This window comes from Euleptes europaea, chromosome 2 (genome assembly GCF_029931775.1).
Source record: "Euleptes europaea isolate rEulEur1 chromosome 2, rEulEur1.hap1, whole genome shotgun sequence".
Taxonomy (NCBI): domain Eukaryota; kingdom Metazoa; phylum Chordata; class Lepidosauria; order Squamata; family Sphaerodactylidae; genus Euleptes; species Euleptes europaea.
Genome location: NC_079313.1, coordinates 76,441,153 through 76,457,111, shown reverse-complemented (window position 1 = coordinate 76,457,111; position 15,959 = coordinate 76,441,153). Strand labels below are relative to the sequence as shown.

At 46.9% G+C, this 15,959-nt stretch overlaps 1 protein-coding gene across 6 annotated transcripts in view; it reads left to right on the top strand.

Annotated features, from left to right (window-relative positions):
• The window catches only part of MAST2 (microtubule associated serine/threonine kinase 2), a 383,088-nt gene that overhangs the window by 344,206 nt on the left and 22,923 nt on the right, over positions 1-15,959 (top strand). For all 6 annotated transcript variants that reach the window (XM_056844043.1, XM_056844042.1, XM_056844041.1 and 3 more), the window contains 4 exons: positions 395-603; positions 10,737-10,875; positions 13,676-13,808; positions 14,110-14,275. In XM_056844043.1, coding sequence (XP_056700021.1) covers positions 395-603; positions 10,737-10,875; positions 13,676-13,808; positions 14,110-14,275 — 647 coding nt within the window. The remainder of the gene's footprint in view (positions 1-394; positions 604-10,736; positions 10,876-13,675; positions 13,809-14,109; positions 14,276-15,959) is intronic.

Below are 15,959 nucleotides of genomic sequence, written 5' to 3'. Positions count from 1 at the left end.
ACTAGTTGAGCATTCTAGATTGTATTGGGTTGGGTAGAAATTTTGCAGTGTCTGAAGAAAGTTTTAGTTTCACCAACGATTAATTAGAATGATAAATTTGCTCCTGTATCCAAGGTCTGGCTTTTATGTCACTGTACATAATCTTTCCCTGCTGCTATGATGTGTGAGCTTGGACTCATCAGTCCCATTCATAATGAGAGTTAGTCCAAAACAACCTGTGGAGTTCATAGATCTGATTCTTTTACTTGTTGCAGTAGAAGCAGAGACAACTATGTACTTCTTTCTCAGCTTCTTGATAATTGTGAACTTGCCAAAGAGATGAAACAGGATTCAGAACTCCTGGAGTATGCTTGTGGCATTTCTTATGTTGTGTAATCGTCTTCTTTTGTCTCAGGGCAGTGTTCTTGGTGCGCCACAGGACTACCCGCCAGCGTTTTGCAATGAAAAAGATCAACAAGCAGAACCTCATTCTAAGAAATCAGATTCAGCAAGCTTTTGTGGAGAGAGACATCTTAACATTTGCAGAAAACCCCTTTGTAGTCAGCATGTTCTGCTCCTTCGAGACAAAGCGCCATCTGTGCATGGTCATGGAGTACGTGGAAGGTATTTGTTTCATTACCACAGAAGTCACCTAGTCATAATGATCATACATACAAATAAAATTGTTTTCTCTTATGAAAAGAGGTAGAGATCAGTGTATACACTGTACAGTGTTCCATTCAGCTGCTCTTCCCCATATATATTGTGTGTCAAGAACTTGCCCTGTATATATTGTTCATCTGTATGGCTTCTATGCAGTCCCACATTGGGACTGCGCAGACGCAGGCCAGCCATGGATACGATTTGTCAGCTTCTAGCGAAATCTAAAAGAGTGCTCCCCCTCCCCTTGGGGCATGCAATCTCCCCGCCCATCGGTCACATGAGCCATGGGGGAGGGAGCACTCTTCCCTCCAGTTCTCTTTCTGCCGCCACGGAGAGAGAACGTGTCTAGCTTTGTCTCTAGCAATGGAGTCCAAGAAGGTTCCACCTTTCAAGAAATGTTCTTCTTGCGTTTCGAAGGTGGCAAAGACCGATCCTCACAAGGAATGCCTCCTTTGTCTGGGGAAGGCCATGTTCCTGCGACTTGCAAGAGTTGTGGTAAACTTACTGCCAAGGCTTTGAGAGTCCGTTCCACTCGTCTCATCACCCATCTGTACAAGGAATCCCTCCGCCCGCAAGATAGTCCTGTCGAGCCTGGCCTTTCAACCGGTAAGGCTAAATCTGTGGAGGGTGCCCCTGCCAAAAAGTCCAGCGGGGTTGCCCCTTCTAAAAAGCCATCCTCGGTCATCCTTCGGCCAGCGAAATTCATCGTTCCGGGCTCACAAGATGGCCGCGGTTCATCAAAGCGCATTTCCCGCTCTAAATCTCCCAGGCGCCGACCGCCTTCTAGGTCGGCGAATTCTTCTCGACGCCGTTCATCCTCGTGCTTCTCCTCAGACCTTATCGAGGTGGATCACATCTACCATCAAGTTAGCCTACGATCTGGCTCACCAAGAGTGCCCTCCTATGATCAAGGCACACTCTACAAGAGCATATGCGACCTCTATAGCCTTCTCGTCAAAGATTGATCTCCGGGACATCTGCAAAGCTGCTACCTGGTCCACTCCCTCTACGTTCATGAAACATTATGCTGTGGATGTGGATTCAGCGAGAGACGCAGCTGTGGGACGTGCCGTGCTGCAGTCCTTATTTCGGTGACTGTCCCACACCCACCGTCCTGGTAAGTTAACTCGCTAATCTCCCAATGTGGGACTGCATAGAAGCCATTCAGATGAAAAACAGAGTTTCACTTACCTGTAACTGTTGTTCATCTGATGGATCTTCTATGCAGTAACACATTCCCTCCCTCCTTCCCCGCTGTGGGACCTTTCTGCTAGACCAGTGGTTAGTTCCGTGGCAGCAGGTTGGAGAACTGGAGGGAAGAGTGCTCCCTCCCCCTTGGCTCATGTGACCGATGGGCGGGGAGATTGCATGCCCCAAGGGGAGGGGGAGCACTCTTTTAGATTTTGCTAGAAGCTGACAAATCTTATCCGTGGCTGGCCTGCACCTGCGCAGTCCCAATGTGTTACTGCATAGAAGATCCATCAGATGAACAACAGTTACAGGTAAGTGAAACTCTGTTTTTCTCTAGGATGTAATGATAGGCTTGTGTTGTGCCCCACGGGTTTTACCTTTGGTAGGTGGTTTGCTTGAGGTGGTCCTGTTCATTGTGGAATAGTTAACCATGCTTTTTGTTGTGAGTTCTGGATTAAAGATTTATCTGAAGAAACCGGAGAATTTTATAGTGGAAAGTATCCACAGAGGAGGAATAAATAATATACTCCTGCACTGATTCATCTCAATTCAGAAATTGTGCACAACCATGTTTTAATTAAATTAATTATGGTTAGTATGACTGAATGCAGTCACTTCACTTATTATGGTTAGTTAGTTATCTGTCAAATTAAGATTTGAGGCCATGGTTTGATAAAAGTCATTTATTTTAACCTTAGTCTTGTATGTTTTTGTGTGAAATGAGAATAAAGACACCTTGCCTTAATCTTGGTTTGTTTCCTGGCACTGCTCTGCTGAGCTACAGAGCAGGGGCAGTAAAACCAGCAAGCAAGCAGAATTTGGGTGTTCATCCAGAAGCTAAATTCTAGTATCACCAATTAACCACGAATTATGTGTTCTGTCTGAAGCATTCAATTATATTTCATATGAGGAAAGAACAATGGATTCCAGGGACAGCTTATGGTAATGGCAGTATCCAGACAAGACTGAAGTGTAATGATTTTTGGCAGATCTTGTGATCTGAGGGGTGGGTGGGATTAATCACCTACCAAGGATCAACTTCCCCACCTCTCTTATTTGTGATTCTTACTGAGTTTTGTGTGAATACTGTTGCAGCCCTTTTTATAACATGTTAATGACAACTGTGATACATACTTTTTATACTGCAGTCAACATGAGGATTTAGGTAGTGCAGAGCATGACAGAGTGGGTTGCGTGGGGCACTGGTTTCCTTTTGTCTTCCAGATGTTGACTTACAACGCTCTCCGTGCACAGCTGATTGTGTCCAACTTACTTAAAGATGGTCTTGTTCTCTCCCTCCCCCCATCACCATGATAATCAAAAGCCTTTTTTTGTTATTACTATCTGTATGCCAACTGAACACAGGATACCTACAGTGAATTTAATCATTTGCTACCTCATAGCTCTAGAACTTTTTCTCTCTGCAGAACCATTAAATCCTGAACATTTTTTAAATCACTGGGAGACATTTCTCACTTTCCCCAGTAAAGACAGCCATTGCAACTGGGAATACTGCAGCTGTGTAGTTTCACAGGTACCTATTAGTGGGGCATCATTAGTGGCAAGCAATATAGTGATTCCCACTTGCCTGGAACATTGTGTGTGTGTGTGTGTGTGTGTGTGTTAAAGTATTGCTTTAGAAGCCGAGAATCTTTTGTGATACTATTGCAGCAGGGAATGCTCAGCCAAGCCCTTTGACATTTTACAAAGCTAAATGTCAACACCTGTCAGGCCTGCTTTCCACAGCTCTAAGCAGCCTGTCAGACTCTGACCGTTTTAGTTTCGATTCTACCAGGTGCCTCTCAAGGCCAAACTGCTAGCTGCTGCATTCCTGTTCCAGTGCTATCTCCCGTGGGAACGACTCCTCAGTAGAAGGGGGGCCACCTTGACCTGTTGTGACTAATACTTTCCCTTATAGGCCTATTCCGTGCTCCCAATTGCCATTCGTGCCAATGTACCTGTAAGCTCTGCAATACCTGTGTGTTTTCCATTAAATCAGCTCTCTTTTGGACTCTTTGTCTCTGGATGCTGTTTGTGGGACTACCACGGGACAAGTGCTAACATTTTGGCACGAATCCCTTCTCTGTTTTTCCCTGGCTGGCTGGAGCCCTGGAGGGTTCGCCGGGGCCTCGGATTGGAGCAGGGGACTTGCTCTCCGAGTGAATTGCCTGTGGCTGGAGCCCTGGAGGGTTCGCCTGCATCTCAGCTTCGAGTGTCCTGTGTGGAATCCTGGAGGACTTGGACCACTGGGCCCTGTTGTTGGGAACGTCGGCCTGCCCTGACGACCCTACTCTGCTGTGCGATGTGCTCCTCGAAGCTGTACGAACTGATGCGGAAATCAACCGCCTAGTGGAACTTATTCGGGTTCAGTGGCGCTCCCTTGCCGACGCGAAGCCTTGGACGTCCGAGGACTTGGATCGGGACGCCTATCACGAACATTTGGTCCTGGACGGACTATTGGATGAAGTGCATGCTGCACAGGAGGACTTAGCAACCTTAACTCGCTTGTTGGCGAGATTGACTTTGCAAGAGACTCAACAGACCTCGACAGCGGCCCCTATCCGCCCCGACTCGCCTCGAGTCATGGCGGGAACACCAGCGGGGGGATCCCCGCTGTTGCTAGTACCTGATCCTGCCAGGTGTCAAGCAGAGGCACGACAGGTCGCTGTCCAAATGGCGTTATTATTCGTGGAACTGCCCCCGACCACAACCACGGTTGCCGATCTGACACAACTGTTGACCCCGACGTTCGGGGATGGTGCGGCCGCACTAGCCATGCAAGTGCAACCTCTGCTTGGTGGGGACTCTGCCCCACTCCTCGCTCTTCTAGAGCAAGAAGCCCTCCCGATCGTCACCACGAATGCCGCCTTGAAGCTCGAAACTGCCCAGGCACTTGCCGACCAAAAGAAGGCTGAGGAACAGTTGCGAGCAGCGGCCGCGGCGGCTGCCAAGGCTCGGGCCGAATGGGAGAAGGAGCAACGATTGGCCGCCGAACGTGCGCGAGCGGCCGCGGATGTACATCCTAAAGACACTGTAGGAGTTGGATTCTCGTTTGGGTCCACATTTTCCCTGGCCTTTGCCCCGTCTCGCACCACACAACGCGCACGGCGCCTTGCGAAACGCCTGCAAGGATCGGACTACTCTGACGAGGAAGACCTTTATGGTGACAGATCTCACTAAGCTTCTGATCTTCGGGTCAGTCAGTCCCGACGCACGGGGTCAGCTGGGGATTAATTGCGCCTCTTGAAGGACCAAAATCGGGACTTAAATGACCGTGTGGCCCTTCTACAGGATCAAATGGAACAATTGTTTCGTGAAAACGACCGTTTGCAACAAGCTCTAGCTACCCCGGCTCAACCCGTGCCAGCCAGCCGTGCCGGCCCAACCCACGCCAGCCTTGCCGGGCCAGCCCGCCCCAGCCCTGCCGGGCCAGCCCGCCCCAGCCCTGCCGGGCCAGCCCGCACCAGCCCTGCTGGGTCAGCCAGCCCCAGCCCTTCCGGGCCAGCCAGCACCAGTTCTGCCGGGCCAACCAGCACCAGCCCAACCGGGCCAACCAGCTCAGCCGGTGGTGCCGGCCCCGGGCGCTCCCGGTTTACCGGCTCCTGGGGCACCTGTGTTGCCAGCTCCTGGAGCGCCTTTCCTGCCGCCTTCAGGGCAACCGCTTGCTCTCCTCACCTGTGCAATGGAAGCAACCTCGGTTGAAAACCACCTACGACGGCTCGATCAAAACTCTACCCTGTTTCCTACATCATGTAGACAGTTACATGAGGGAACAAGGACAGTTCTTCCCCACTGAAGACAGTCGTGTTCGATTCGTTGCCTCTCTGCTGACAGGGAAAGCGGTTGATTGGATGGTCCTCCAGTTTGACACTTGGGCCCGATCCATTCGCTCTCTCAACAATTTCATGTTTACCCTGTGGAGGCGGTTCGAGGATCCCTTCTTGGGAGAAAGGGCCAAAGCCAAACTCCTGCAAGGCTCTACTCCCTTTCGGGAATTCGCAGATGAGTTCCAACGACTTGCCAGTAAAATCGTGGATTGGCCTGAAGCCACCCGAATACATTACTTCCGAGAAGCTCTACACCCTGACATTTTGAACTGGGCATACATGCAATGGGACCCCGACACCCTGGAAGATTGGATTTTGCTAGCAGAGGAAGTGGAAAGCCGCCGTCAATTTATGATGCCGGACCAGAGAGGGGAGTAGTCGTCAAAAATCTCCTTCTAAAGTTGCAGCCCTCACCCCGCGGAGACCAACGCGGCCCGCGCAGGACCGCAAATCCCGGTTCCAAAGAGGAGCCTGTCTCGTTTGCGGAACCATGGGCCACTTTGCTGCCACCTGCCCACTTCGACCGGACCGGTTGGTCCCTTCGCGGCAAGATGGACCGCCCCAGAATGGGGGGCGACCTCAGCGCAGAGGCACCGCGGCCAACCGTAGCTCTGCTCCTGGACGGACCACGCCATCAGCTCTCCATGTCGGAGAAGCGCCGCTCGACCCTGCACCAACGAACCCATCGGGGTTCCGGATTATAAGTGCCCCACTGGGGGACAACTCGCTGTCTTCAGATGAGGACATAGGCTGGGACCCCCCGGCTTTGAATCTCGAATCTCCTCTGGATCTGTCAAAAAAACAGCCAGAGTCTGCGGTGAGTGGAGCGACACTGCGGACCCTCGCAGCTATTCCTGCAAAACCCAACGCTCCGGTGTAGGTGAGTGAGGTCAAAGAGACTGTATATGTGGACGTAGGGTTACAACGCCATAAAGGGGCCCCCCAGTTACCAGTTAAAGCACTTATAGACTCTGGGTGTGCCCGTTCCCTGATCAACGTAACCACTTTCAAGGCGCTCAAAGCCAAGTCAGTGCCCCTACCTGCTCCCATCCAGTTCGCCCAGATGGATGGCAGTGATTTTAAAGGGGGCCCAGTGGATCGTCACACTAGCGGGTCGGCAATGGGCGTCGGCCACCACTGGGAACAAATTGACTTTACCATAGCCCCTATCAGATACGATGTGGTATTGGGAATCAACTGGCTCAAAAGGCACAGCCCTTGTATTGACTGGGGGGTTGGAACTATAACATTCTCCGATCCTAATTGCGATCTACACCGTCTCGAGGTAGCTGTTGCACCTCCGTCGGCCTCGGCTTTAGTCTCAGACCCCCCCTCGTCCTTTCCTCTACCTGTTGAATATCAAGACTTTTCGGACGTTTTTGATGTACAGGAATGTGATGTACTGCCCCCCCCACCGCCAGACAGACTGTGCTATTGAAGTGGTGGGAAATGAAAAACTGCCCAAAAGTAAGATTTACCCCATGAGCGCTACCGAACGTACCGTGTTACGTGAATTCTTGGACAAGAATTTAGCAAGGGGTTTCATTCGACTGTATACCTCCTCTTCTTCGGCCCCTGCCTTCTTTGTGCGCAAAAAGACGGGTGACTTGCGCTTATGCATCGACTTTCGGAAACTCAGTGCAGTCACCCAATCCAATGCCTATCCCATCCCTCTGATCTCGGATCTCTTGGGACAATTAAAGGAAGGGCGCATTTTTACAAAACTTGACTTGGTAGAAGCCTACTACAGAATCAGGATTCGAGAGAGTGACGTGCCTCTCACTGCCTTTTCCAGTTGCTTTGGCATGTATGAATTCTTAGTGATACTTTTTGGATTAAAAGGGGCCCCGGGGGTCTTCATGCAATTCATTAATGAGATCCTACATGACTTGTTGTATAGGGGCGTGGTAGTTTATTTGGATGATATTCTTATTTACTCCAAAACTATGGACGAACACGTTGCCTTGGTGAGAGAAGTATTGCAACGCCTCAGAGACAATCAGCTCTATGCTAAGGCGTCTCAATGTGAATTTCTCCAAAAACAATTAACCTTCCTGGGCTATATAATTTCACATCACGAACTTACCATGGATCCTGACAAGGTGCAATCGGTAACCGATTGGGAACCACCCTCCACCTGCAAGCAGGTTCAGCAATTTCTTGGGTTCGCTAACTTCTACAGGGGGTTCGTTCCCAACTTCGCTCAAATCGCACTCCCCATCACAGATCTCCTTAAGACTAAGGGAAAGGGCACCGCCGCCACGTTGCCCTCAGCCAAAATCGACTGGACCCCCCAGTGCCAAACCGCCTTTGATACTCTCAAATGACTGTTTACCTCTGAACCAGTGTTGAAGGATCCCGATCAAATGTTTATTTTTCAGGTTGATGCCTCAGACGTGGCAATGGGGGGCACTTTTACTACGGGGGAGGGATGGTCTTAATCCATGCGCTTACTTCTCTAAAATATTCGCACAATCTCAGCTCAACTGACCAATCTGGGAAAAGGAAGCGGCTGCCGTCCACCATACCCTTACGGTGTGGAGACAATTTTTGGAGGGGTCTAAAGTCCCTTTTGAAGTGTGGAGCGATCACAAAAACCTGGAAGCACTCACGGGGTCCCGGAACCTGTCCGCGAAACAAGTTCGTTGGGCGGACTTCTTTGCTCAGTTCCGTTTCGTATTGAAACATGTGCCGGGGAAGCAAAATGTCCTGGCTGATGCTCTATCCAGACTTCCCCAATATCCAACCAAGGTTGAACGCCCCACGGAGTCCCTGTTCACTCCTGCCCAAAGGGGTTTGCTGCCCACTCTAGCAGTCCAAACCCGAGCGCAAACCCGGCTCCCGCCGCAACCCCCACAAGGGGGGACACTTCAAGCCCAACCACACTGGTCAGCCTGACCACGCCACCCCCCTCGCCTCCTTCACCAGCTCCGTCAGCACCCAGTCACTCAGACAGTCCAGCCGTCCAACCCCCCCCCAGGGACATCCCCTCCTTCCACCACGGAGCCCATACCGCCAGATCTCACAGACTCTTTTTTAACCTCACTTCGTTCCACGTACCAAGCCGAACTCTCTAAGCAAACCTTTCCCTCCGCTCTAACTGAACGTAGAGGCTTATGGTACAAAGACTCTAAGCTGTATGTGCCTAAAGAGCTCCGAAAGGAAGTCCTACAGCTGGTCCATGGAACCAAAACCGCGGGACACTTCGGGTTTCTAAAAATATTGCACTTGTTACAGAGGCAGTTTTGGTGGGCGGGCGTGCGGACTTATATGGATTCCTTCATTCGCAGTTGCCCAGTCTGCGCTACGGTAAAAAGGGCCCAAGGGAAGCCTCCTGGATTGTTGCAGCCGTTAGAGACCCCCACTAGACCGTGGGAAGTTATTACTATGGATTTTATAACTGACCTCCCCCTCAGTGAGGGGAAAACTGTACTTTGGGTAATCACGGACCTGTTCTCTAAACAGGTGCATCTGGTCCCTTGCGCAGGTATCCCATCCGCCCCAAAACTGGCCCGCCTCTTTGTGTCACATGTCTTCCGTCTGCATTCCTTTCCGCGCAAGGTGGTCAGCGACCGCGGAAGTATCTATGTGGCTAAATTCTGGAAAGCTTTCCTAAAATTAGTGGGGGTGGAACAAGGTCTCTCAAGTGCTTTCCACCCCCAAACCGATGGCCAAACCGAACGGGTGAATGCTGTATTGGAATGCTACTTGCGCTGTTATGTTAACTATCATCAAAATGATTGGGTTGAATTGTTACCCTTTGCTGAATATGCGTATAATAATGCTGTGCATCAGTCGACTGGATTTAGCCCCTTTCGGGCTGTTTATGGGCAAGACTTTGGTCCCATAAGCCATAACGACCTCTTCGGGGTAGAGGGGGGAGAAAGTGTTGCTGACTGGGTTCACACGATTCAGACAACCTGGCCTTGGCTGGTACGTAATCTAGAGCGAGCTAAACGTAAATACAAAAGTCAAGCCGATAAGCATCGCTCACCGAGCAATGACTACTCAGTGGGAGACATGGTTTATTTGTCCACCAAGAATCTACGGTTCAACTGCCCGTGTAACAAACTCAGTGCCAAGTACGTGGGTCCCTTCCCCATTACTCGTATCATCAACCCAGTTACTGTGGAACTTTCACTCCCAAAATCACACAGGAGAATCCATCCTGTCTTTCATGTCAGTTTGCTAAAGCCACACGTACCTTCCCCCGAGTGGCATCCTGAACCACTCCCTGATGTACCAGTGATGGTTGTGGGGAAGGAACATTTTGAAGTTGCGAAGATCTTGGACTCTCGCGTCCGTCATGGGTCTCTCCACTATCTAGTCCGTTGGAAACATTTTGGTCCTGCCCACGATGAATGGGTACGTGCACGTGACGTGTCTGCATCCCGTTTGGTCCGCCAATTCCATGCCGCCTCCCCCGACAAGCCTGGACCGGTGGCGGACGGTGGGAGGCGGCCATAAGGAGGGCAGAATGTCAGGCCTGCTTTCCACAGCTCTAAGCAGCCTGTCAGACTCTGACCGTTTTAGTTTCGATTCTACCAGGTGCCTCTCAAGGCCAAACTGCTAGCTGCTGCATTCCTGTTCCAGTGCTATCTCCCGTGGGAACGACTCCTCAGTAGAAGGGGGGCCACCTTGACCTGTTGTGACTAATACTATCCGTTATAGGCCTATTCCGTGCTCCCAATTGCCATTCGTGCCAATGTACCTGTAAGCTCTGCAATACCTGTGTGTTTTCCATTAAATCAGCTCTCTTTTGGACTCTTTGTCTCTGGATGCTGTTTGTGGGACTACCACGGGACAAGTGCTCACAACACCAGCAAGGTTCCCACATCATAGCAATGCTTTATCAGTTCTTCCCTCCCCCTTCTGGTTTTGTGTATTTACATTGCCCCTTTGCAGTGCACATCTCCATTATCTCAGGCACAGCGTATTGAGCCAAAGAATAAAGGGAGAATATGTTACTAAAGGGAGAATATGTTACTAAAAAAAAGTAATCTAATGAGTTGTATTTGTTAGCTGTTGTTGTTGCCTGACTACTGCCTCTCTATGCTCCTTTTCATTGGTGTCTAGGAGGAGATTGTGCAACTCTCTTGAAGAATATTGGAGCTTTGCCTGTTGATATGGCAAGGATGTATTTTGCAGAAACTGTGCTGGCATTGGAATACCTCCACAATTATGGCATCGTCCACCGTGACCTAAAGCCTGACAAGTACGCTTTTAGCTTCTCATGTTTGGGCCTGTAGATGCAGCTGTCCATGCAAGAATGACATGTGTACATTTTTTTTTCTTCCACAAGAACAACATTTATTTCTGTGTTCTTTCTCATTAATGCATGCTGCTTTGTGCATGTTGCACTATGCTGTTGTTTCAGTAAAAGTTAATATTCATTTATCAGTGATGCTCCGAATTTAGTGAGAGTTGTGTTTCAGATATCCTTGTATAGCAAGATGTCATCAAACCTTAACAGTCACTAAAACACAACCAGAATACATCTTATAACTTTACAGCAGACCTAATAATATTTTTTTTGTAAAGTACATCAGACGCTAACATTTATGGAGAGCCTACAGTGGTGGAATGAGCCCCGTGGCATAGAGTGTTAAGCTGCAGTACTGCAGTCAAATGCTGTGCTCACGACCTGAGTTCAATCCCGACGGAAGTCGGTTTCAGGTAGCCGGCTCAAGGTTGACTCAGCCTTCCATCCTTCCGAGGTCGATGAAATGAGTACCCAGCTTGCTGGGGGTAAAGGGAAGATAACTGGGGAAGGCACTGGCAAACCACCCTGCAAACAAAGTCTGCCTTGGAAACGTCGGGATGTGACGTCACCCCATGGGTCAGGAATGACCCGGTGCTTGCACAGGGGACCTTTACCTTTACAGTGGTGGAAGCGTTATGTACTGCCCCTTGTCTTGATGGCTTTGTATCTGTGCTTTTGTTCATCTGATGCTGATAGAATTCCTGGAGATGTTTCCAACCATCTCGATTCTTGCCCTAGGTAACCTGTAAGGATTTGCTGGTTTGATGCAGAAACAGCCATGTCTTCTCTAAAACAGTGTCTGATAGCTTTAGTGGGATGGCTGATGTCTCATAAGCTGAAGCCAAATCCAGATAAATGTAAAGTTATGTGAGTTGACAGTTCCCTGGAGGTGAGCATTTATGTGTCTTCGCCACTGAAGGATCAGGTCTGCAGTTTTAGTGTGAACGTTGTGGAGAAGCAAATTATGGCTAAGTTTAGAGATGTCTTTTACCAGCTTTATTTGATTTGATGTCCCATTCTTGGCTACCATCATGGATGCTTTTGTAACTTCCACAAGTGACTATCGAGATGCATTTTATATGCATCTCTTCTTGAAGAATGTTTAGTAGCGGATGTGCAGGATGCAGCTGTGCATGTTTTGACATGATCAGATTGATGGGGTGGTGGAACACCAGTCCTGTGAAGTGTGTTACAGTGCATTCCAAAGGAGAGTTACTCCAGTGTAAGCCCATTCATTTCAATGGACTTAGACTGGAGTAACTCTCCTTAGGAATGCACCGTTAGTTGTTGAGAGGTTCTGGCACCATTCAGTATGCTGCTAAGGTTTATGGCCCTGGGCAGCCTGAGTCCAGCATTTCTCAAGCAATGCTTCTGCCCCTGAGAGCCCCATGTGTGTGTTAAGGAGGGGAGCATCATTTAAGGGAATATCTTTCAGAAAGGAGGATTTACCTGGTTCTGTAGAATTCCTTGCCTAAGGGAGTTTGTTGGGTAAATTCTGATGGTTTTAGGTAGACAGATAAAGCTTTTCCTCATAAATGGTTTTTTATCTTCTGGTTATCTGAATGCATTAGTATTTAAAGATACGGTGGCCTCTGTCACTAATCCTTGATATACATTCACACATGTTAAAAAAGCAGCTGCAAGATTCCTGGCAGGGGTCTACTGCTCAGAATATATCACTCCAGTGCTATGTCAATTGCACTGGTTACCTGTTTGTTTCTGATTCCAATTCAAAGGGCTGGTTTATGGCCTTCGTGGCCTAGAGCCTTCATACTTGCCCAACTGCACCACCCGGTCTACTCCCATGTACCAGTTATACTCCTTGGACAGCCTTCGCCTTGTGGTGTCCTCTCTTAGGATTGTCTGTGCAACTGGCTTTCTTAGCAGTAGCTCCAGTTCGTTGGAATGATGTGCCAGAATGGGTACAGAGTGCGGCTTCACTATCTATGTTTGTGAAGGTTTTTATGCTGGCCTCCCTACTCTCCCCCCCCCACTCCGGTGTTACAATTTGATATGTTGGGGAGGCTCTGGCTAACTGCAGGCCCTGCTGTGGTCTTAGGCTACAAGAAAGCGCCACTTGATATTTTATGTTTTATTGTAATGAGAACTCTTATTGATTTTAGATGTTGTGATTTTAAATGATTTTAGCTTCTGTATTATTGTGGTATGTTTGTCAGCCACCCTGAGCCCAGCCTTGGCCAGGGATCGAGGACAGGATATAAGATTGAAAAAAATAAACTAATAAAATAAATAAAGGTGTGCAAGACAGCTGTTTTAGAGGACATTTGTAGGACAGTGAACTCTCAGCAGATTTAGCTGTGTGTGTGTATTCATCTATTAATGAACTTTTGTGTTTCATGTCCCTGCAACTTGTAATTGGCACTGTTAACCATCTTCAGTGCAAAGAAATAAGACGGGAATATAAACAGTTTAAATAAATAAATAATCATCTCCTTAACATGTGCATTGAGCTAGACACATGGCAACTGAGTGTTAAAGAAAAAAATTATACACTAAACACATATTTGAATTTTTAACATTGCTTTCCATAAGAACTTACATTGTATGGCAGTAAGAGCTATAACTAACAACTTCAGTCACAGTATGTCAGTGAGAGTTATAACTAACAACTAACAGAATGTCAAAAAGTGTTTTGATAGGTAATTAAATAGTATAACTCCATAGCTTGCTTTGTTAAAATACTTCTCATCAATAGGAATTATTAAGTATTGGTGTTTCCCCTTTTTTCCAGTCTTCTCATAACATCAATGGGTCACATCAAGCTAACTGATTTTGGCCTTTCTAAAATTGGCTTAATGAGCTTGACAACAAACCTGTATGAGGGGCATATAGAAAAAGATACCAGAGAATTCTTGGATAAGCAGGTAAGCTGAAATTATCTTTGATCATATGTCTTCACAGAGACATTTTCTTTGTGGGGGGAAAACAACTTCAATGACAAAAGTTCAGAATTTTATTTTTTATCTCTTCGAAGCTTTCTCTGGAAAATTGGGTCAGTTCATATAACTCCTGAGTAACTGTTCTATGAGATTTTCATAGTAAAAGTCTCATTACTTGGGAAGTTACCATGAGATAAATATGCATTAGTGAAGATTGTAATGAGCTATGAAAAAATACCCTGCCTTTAAATAAATGACTTATGCATTACACATTTTTTCTATTCAGGTGTGTGGGACTCCAGAATACATTGCCCCAGAAGTGATCTTACGGCAGGGTTATGGAAAGCCTGTGGACTGGTGGGCCATGGGAGTTATCCTATATGAGTTTCTAGTTGGCTGTGTTCCTTTTTTTGGCGACACACCAGAAGAGTTATTTGGGCAAGTTATCAGTGGTATGTACCTTTCCTTATCAGAAACATGTTTCGTCAGTCTGGAAAAGGCTCCAAGACCATTCTGTTAATCAGTACTCAAGATGACATTAGAATACATGATACAAATATACCACAGAATGACTTGAACTTAGATGCACGTGGAGCTTGGAAATTATGATGAAAGGTTTTGACATTGTCCTGAAACTGTAAGGGCTGTCTCTTCTCTTTGTAGAGTTCAGATGGCAATGCGAGGCAGCACTGTTTAGGTGGCCTTTTACCTGACATGGTTTTAAATGTCATTTGTCAAATGTTTTAATGTTATTTAATTTATATCTACAGTCTGATTAGTTTTTAAATAGTCTGATTTTGGCTAATGTTGGGAACTACTTTGAGCATTATGGAAGGGTGGTACATAAATATATTAAATAAATAAAGTATTAATTGCCAACTGCTTCTCTCTGTTTGCAAGGCCAACAGTACCTGTATTGCACATAATATGAGAGTGACCTGCAAACTAGGCATGCTTGCAAGGGTAATAAATGCTTCCTATAGCAAAAAAGATCATAAGCATATAAAAGTCCTGCAGGACCAAACCAAAGGCCAATCTAGTTTAGCATTATGGGTTGGAGTGAGACTAAATTTTCCAATGGCAGAACTGAACTTTTCGCCCTCCCCCCTCCCACTGCAGGCAACTGATCTCCACAAAACACTATTCCTGGAGGATTCTGAGGAATGATTTAATGGGGATCTGCAGCAGGAAGGGGAAATGTTGTGGCATACCCATTTCTTTAAAAACCAGTGATAGTTTTTCATTACCCACACAGTCAAAAGCTTTGCTGTGATCTATGAAACGCTAGCTGATTTTCTTCTGAAATTCTCTCGTATGCTCTAGTAACCAACATAAATTTGAAATATGAGCTCTGGAGCCTCTTCCTTTTCTGAATCCAGCTTAAACGTCTGGCATTTTTCATTCCTTATGTGGTAACATTCTTGTACAATTTTTAGTATCACTTTACTCGCATGAGAAATTTATGTGATGGTCCAATAGTTGCTGCAGTCTTAGACGTCTCCTTTTTTGGAATTGGAATATAGATTGAACATTTCCAGTCTGTGGACCATTGTTTGTTTTCCATATTTATTGGCTTCTCTTTGTTAAGATTTTGATAGACTCCATTTATGTGGCTTGAAATAGTTCTGTTGATATCCCATCTATTCCTGTTGATTTGTTTCTCCTAATTGGTTTGAGTGCAGCTTTCACTTCACTTTCTAAAACTGTAGGTTCTTCTTCAAAAGATTCTTCTTTGAAGGTATCTGTCATCCTATCATCTCTTCTGTATAGTTCTTCAGTGTATTACCACCATCTTTTCTTTATTTTGTTCTGTTCAGTTAATATATTTCTGTGTTGATCTTTTAGCATGCCTAACTGTGCTTTGAATTTCCCCTTGATTTCTTGGATCTTACGAAACATCTCTTGTTCCTTTTTTATTGTTCTCTTCTATTTCTTTACACTGGTTATTATAATAGTTCTCTTTGTGTCTTCGTGCCAGTGGCTGGAATGCTGCATTTAGACTTCTGATTCTATTTCTATTGTCTTTTATTTTGCTTCTCGGCTGTCTTTAGCAATCATTTTAGTTTCTTCAGTCATCCATCGAGTCTTTTCATTGCTTTTGGCTACAGGAATAATCTCTGAACATTCTTCCTTGAT